The sequence below is a fragment of the Limulus polyphemus genome, unplaced genomic scaffold (genome assembly GCF_000517525.1).
Source record: "Limulus polyphemus unplaced genomic scaffold, Limulus_polyphemus-2.1.2 Scaffold7033, whole genome shotgun sequence".
NCBI lineage: Eukaryota > Metazoa > Arthropoda > Merostomata > Xiphosura > Limulidae > Limulus > Limulus polyphemus.
The window spans coordinates 9,384-14,539 of NW_013672643.1; the positions used below are offsets into that span (position 1 = coordinate 9,384).

Genomic DNA, 5,156 nt, shown 5'->3' on the forward strand with positions numbered 1-5,156 from the left:
ATTTTCTTTTTAATTATGAACTACTTATCAACCAATAATATTGTGCAAAAGCCAACTAATATCATATCACTTTTCCTTGAGGCATTAACCTTTGATTTCTTACGTTTCCAGCAACAAAAAAAAAATATTTATTTATTTTCTTTAGTTTATAATATCGTTTAGTTTTTGTTGGTTTCTGGAAGAAAAAAATACTGTAAGAACTTATGCTGCCATCTGTGTCTAGGATTTCCCGGGTTTTTATCAAATGTTAAAGACGCATGTGATTTAATCTCGCATGAGGTTGTTTAGCACTGTGACGGTAAAGTTTGCAGTTGAAAGATGGCATGCACTGGTGAACTGGGTATGTTGTGACTTATGTTAACCATCTATAATCGTAGTAATTTTAAGTCGTTTGCAACTGTACTTTTACTAAGTTTTAATGCGTAAAGAACAATACTTCACAACTTTAAACTTACCGAATATTGAAATTAAAATTGACTCGAACTTGTCTCTACTTTTAAAAAAACAACATAAAAATATAACCTTATTCCCGAATTTTGTTTGGCCTTTCGAGCTAGATAGTCTCTGACAAACTCTTGCAGAATTGTAAGAATAGTATTATTTATAAATAAGATTAAGCATACAAATCTTGTTACTGCTTTGAAAAATTGGGTTTGTGTTTGGTCATACATATTTATTATATACACACACACATGCTATTTCATTGTTTTTAAAATTTTGTTGCAGTTTGTGCGTATATTTTTCTTTTAAAAATTCTCATTCTGTCTACACTACGGCCCATGATCAAAGTATGACAGTTACGTTTTGTTCACCACGTGTCTCACAGGAATGCTACACTGCCTACTAATAGTAATAGTGGACTGGAAATGTAATTTGATCTTTAACTTTGATGTTCATCATTCAGATAAATGAAGGTCAGCAACTGCAAATGAGAAACTTGCTAGAAATTAAACCTATTACTTAACCGTCTCAAGTTCAGGAATAATTGCGTTATAATAATATTAATAGTGATAGAACCACTTTAGTTTTATGTAATAATCAACATTTGTAACACTGTAGAGTCATGAAATGGTTTATGAAGCAATATTCAACATAATTTGGTGATGGAAGTTTTATGCATTTTTTTTCTATACCCTGTGTAGTATTTTCTGGCACGTGGATTTTCTGTAGAGCAGTAATTTAGGACCCCCCTAGCTGGAAGTTAGGGGAATATCACATTATAGCGTGTTTGTGTGTGTCTGAACTGTGATTGTTCATGAAAAGATAAGAAGTAATAAACAAAAAGTATAAAAAAGAAAAGTTAAACAAAATAAAAACAACCCTGTAACTTTAAAAAAGAATTAAGGACCCATGAGTGAAAGCAAAGAAGAATGTTGTAATATGGCAACCACATTACATCTACCATATCCAGTGAATGTTAAAAAGTTAAACTTAAGCACAATCTTAAGTCTATCAAGAATATAAATCTGAAATTATCAAGCCTTAGAAGAATCTCCCAAGTCTGCTTTAAAAAGGAGAAAATGGTTCTATGTACAAAACAATTCCCCAAAAGCCAGTTTGTGTACAGAACACTAATTGTACACTGATATAAGTGCAAGGGAAAAAAGCCTCTATCCTGGGATGTCACAAGCTATATTTGATGCAAGAGAATGAGGTTAATAGCTTAATATGGAACCAGGTTCTGGGCACAGATAGAAGAATATCTAGATGTTTACTTTAGAGACTAGATTCAAATGAAATGCATTGAAAATACAAAACTTTTAAAAAATGTACATATTAATAATACCAGTCATCATCTTGTTTAAGGTAAAATTTCTAAAACGTGCTTCTAAATGTTTGATTTACTGTTCTTGTGAAATAACAAACATGTAATTTATCAAACTTGTGAGATTCAACTAATGCTAAGTCATTATCCACACAGCTATTTTGAGCGTTTATGATAAAACTGGGCTTGCAGAACTGAGCAAGAAACTCCATGACATTGGCCTTCAACTTGTGGCTTCTGGTGGAACTGCCAAAGCTATACGGGAATCTGGCCTTCCTGTTAAGTATGCATTTATTTTATTACCCAATTAATTTTTGCTACATGGTTTATTTTCTCTTATACTAATAACAGTGTCAGCAAGTAGCATATATGTAGTAAAGTAACTGTTTTTGTAATTTTATGTAATAATGTTATATTTCATTTGAATGAAACATACTGTTCTGGAACTCAGGTTAATTTATAATGCTATTGCTTCTATAATTAAGTTTTCTGCACAGTATATCAGACAAATATAATATATCACTTCAGTATTCCAAATTGAATCACTGCTGGTATAGAGAAGATCCCCTTGTGATTAGAGGGGGTTACATGTGGTAGAGAAGGTAACATATTGTGATTAGAGGGGGTTATGTGTGGTAGAGTAGAGGAGGTAACATCTTGTGACGAGAGGGGTGTTACATATAGTAGAGTAGAGAAGGTAAGATCTTGTGATTGGGGGGGATTATATGTGGTAGAGTAGAGCAGATAACATATGGCGGAGGGTGGAGTAATACAAGATAGTGTAGAGAAGATAATCAGCTAATAAGAATTAGTGTTCTCAATTATTACCCTTTTCAGTTATTTTGACTATCCAAGTAATCAAAATATTGCCATTATGATCTATTATTTTTGATTAATTCAGGTTTTTTCAGTTTAATTAATTGGTGTCATGACCTACAAAAATAATCAATTAGTCAAAGTTAGTGTTTCCAATAATTAATATCTTTGGTAATTTCCAACTATTCAAGTGTCATGAGAATAATCAAATATAACCAAATAATGAGCTGACAACTGATCAACAAATTCCCAACTCTAGTGGTGTAAAGAATATCTTTTAGAGTTCTACATTCCCATTGGTGGTTAAATACATTTTCTAGTTTTAAAACAGTTTGAAGGCTTGAGATACATTTGGAGTTACATTTTTATTTAGGCCTGAATTTCACATGTAAACAATTTTCTGAACCTATTTCTGCTTTTGGAAATGTGACAATGATCAATGAGGGTCAAGGGTATTTGTACTTTATGACCTTGAAATGTTAGTAAACACAATACAGATGTTTGTGGCCGCTGTAGTTATACACTTGACCTCTTAACAGGGCTGTGTTAATTAAAAACATGATAATGATGAACCTTGGAATGCATCATTAATGGATCATCTTTGTTTCAGGGATGTTTCTGAAATAACGGGAGCTCCTGAGATGCTAGGAGGTCGAGTGAAAACTCTTCATCCTGCTGTTCATGGTGGTATGAAAAATAGAAGAATTTGAATTGTCTTTTAGGATGTTAAGAGATGATGCAGTTGTTTATTAGTTAACTTTAAAACATTTCCTTTTAAGATAAGTTTGCCAAGAAAGTCAAGTTCTTTGTAAATTGTAAAAGTTTGGAATTTAATTATTGTGGTAAGTCTCAGAAGGAGGATACTTTTCCTTAATAATTTTGGCTTTTTATCTATAATTAAATGTTTATAGTTTCCATTACATTAGACTAGCTGTACTTGCCTACAGAATCTCATCAAATTACATTTTACTCTGATGCTTTCATTAATTAGTCCATGTTATTAATATTCATGGCTGAAATTCACCAGCTACATAGGAAAGATAAACTTGAACATTCTCAGTGTACTTTTTTGATTCATTTCTAGGATGATTTAATAAAGTTATGCACATTTAGAAAATATATCTCACTAGATTTACCCAGTGAAACAGAATCTGAACTTTTAAGCATTAAACTTTCTAGTGACATTTATCAGATATAGATATGCCTTGTAAGTAAATCCTCAATGAATGAAGATAATATTTATTCATGTATTGAGAGGAATGTTTGATACAGGTATTCTGGCCAGGAGAACAGATGATGATAAAGGTGACATGGACCGTCAGAACTATACATATGCTAGGTAAACAGCTTTGAAATCTTGTGCTCAGTTGATATGCGTGTAAAGTATTAACTGTAGTTTGAAAATTTTTCTAATTACAATATTGATTTTGTAGTTTTTGTAAAAATGTTATCAGTTCAGATGATTACTAGCAGAGAATTAGACAAGATTTTAATAAAAGTTCTTTTTCATATGGGAGTGTCTCACTGTGTACATAAAACTAATTTTTATTTTTTCAAGTGTTGTAGTGTGTAACCTTTACCCGTTCGTCAAGACCATCTCTCAACCAGATGTAACGGTTGCAGGAGCCATGGAACAAATTGATATTGGTAATGGTGTCGGTTATTTTTTTTAATCATTTGAACTATTTCTACATGTTTAATAAACTCGTGTAAGCCACCTAACACTCCTTAAGTGTTCTCAATAAGTTATCTTTACAAGAAAGAGTATTACATTTCCTGAGCTCCTCAAGCAAAATGTTGTTAAATACACTTGCTGTAAAATCAAGTTGAAGTTGATACCTTGCTAGCTGGGTGTTACATAGTTGTTTCATTTCAGGGGGTGTTACTCTGCTTCGAGCTGCTGCCAAGAACCATGAGCGAGTTACAGTCCTTTGTGACCCTGAAGATTACAAGCTGTAAGTGAAAGTAAAAGCTGTGTAGTATTGTAACAATGAAAATATAATAATGATTGGCTTTTTTCTTGTCTGTAGAGCTGAGAATGTATCGATAAGAAACCAAAGTGTGGTCGACGAGATGTATCGGGTAAATTGAGATATGCTGTATAACAAATATGTTTAACATGGTTTATTCTGAAGTGTATTGTTATTTATTTATGGTATACTATATAGTATCAGTTAGAATTGTAACAATTTATTCCAGAGTTTAATACTTTCTAATACACTTATTAGGTAGTCTGACCACTTTACTAAGTCTCGTTAATGGAATGTATAGATGGCTGTAATCTAATACAAGTCTCGTTAATGGAATGTATAGATGGCTGTAATCTAATACTAAGTCTCGTTAATGGAATGTATAGATGGCTGTAATCTAATACTAAGTCTCGTTAATGGAATGTACATCTGTACATTCCATTAACGAGACTTAGTATTAGATTACAGCCATCTTTACAGCCTCTAATACTAAGTCTCGTTAATGGAATGTATAGATGGCTGTAATCTAATACTAAGTCTCGTTAATGGAATGTATAGATGGCTGTAATCTAATACTAAGTCTCGTTAATGGAACGTATAGATGG

General features: G+C 32.2%; 1 protein-coding gene across 1 annotated transcript in view; it reads left to right on the plus strand.

Moving 5' to 3' along the window:
* Positions 1-225: 225 nt before the first annotated feature.
* LOC106474288 (bifunctional purine biosynthesis protein PURH-like) overlaps positions 226-5,156 on the plus strand; it is a 26,846-nt gene continuing 21,915 nt past the window's right edge. The window contains exons 1-6 of the mRNA XM_022402620.1: positions 226-340; positions 1,922-2,048; positions 3,192-3,268; positions 3,854-3,920; positions 4,140-4,228; positions 4,458-4,536. Of these exons, the coding sequence (XP_022258328.1) occupies positions 319-340; positions 1,922-2,048; positions 3,192-3,268; positions 3,854-3,920; positions 4,140-4,228; positions 4,458-4,536 (461 nt within the window). The 5' untranslated portion in view covers positions 226-318. The remainder of the gene's footprint in view (positions 341-1,921; positions 2,049-3,191; positions 3,269-3,853; positions 3,921-4,139; positions 4,229-4,457; positions 4,537-5,156) is intronic.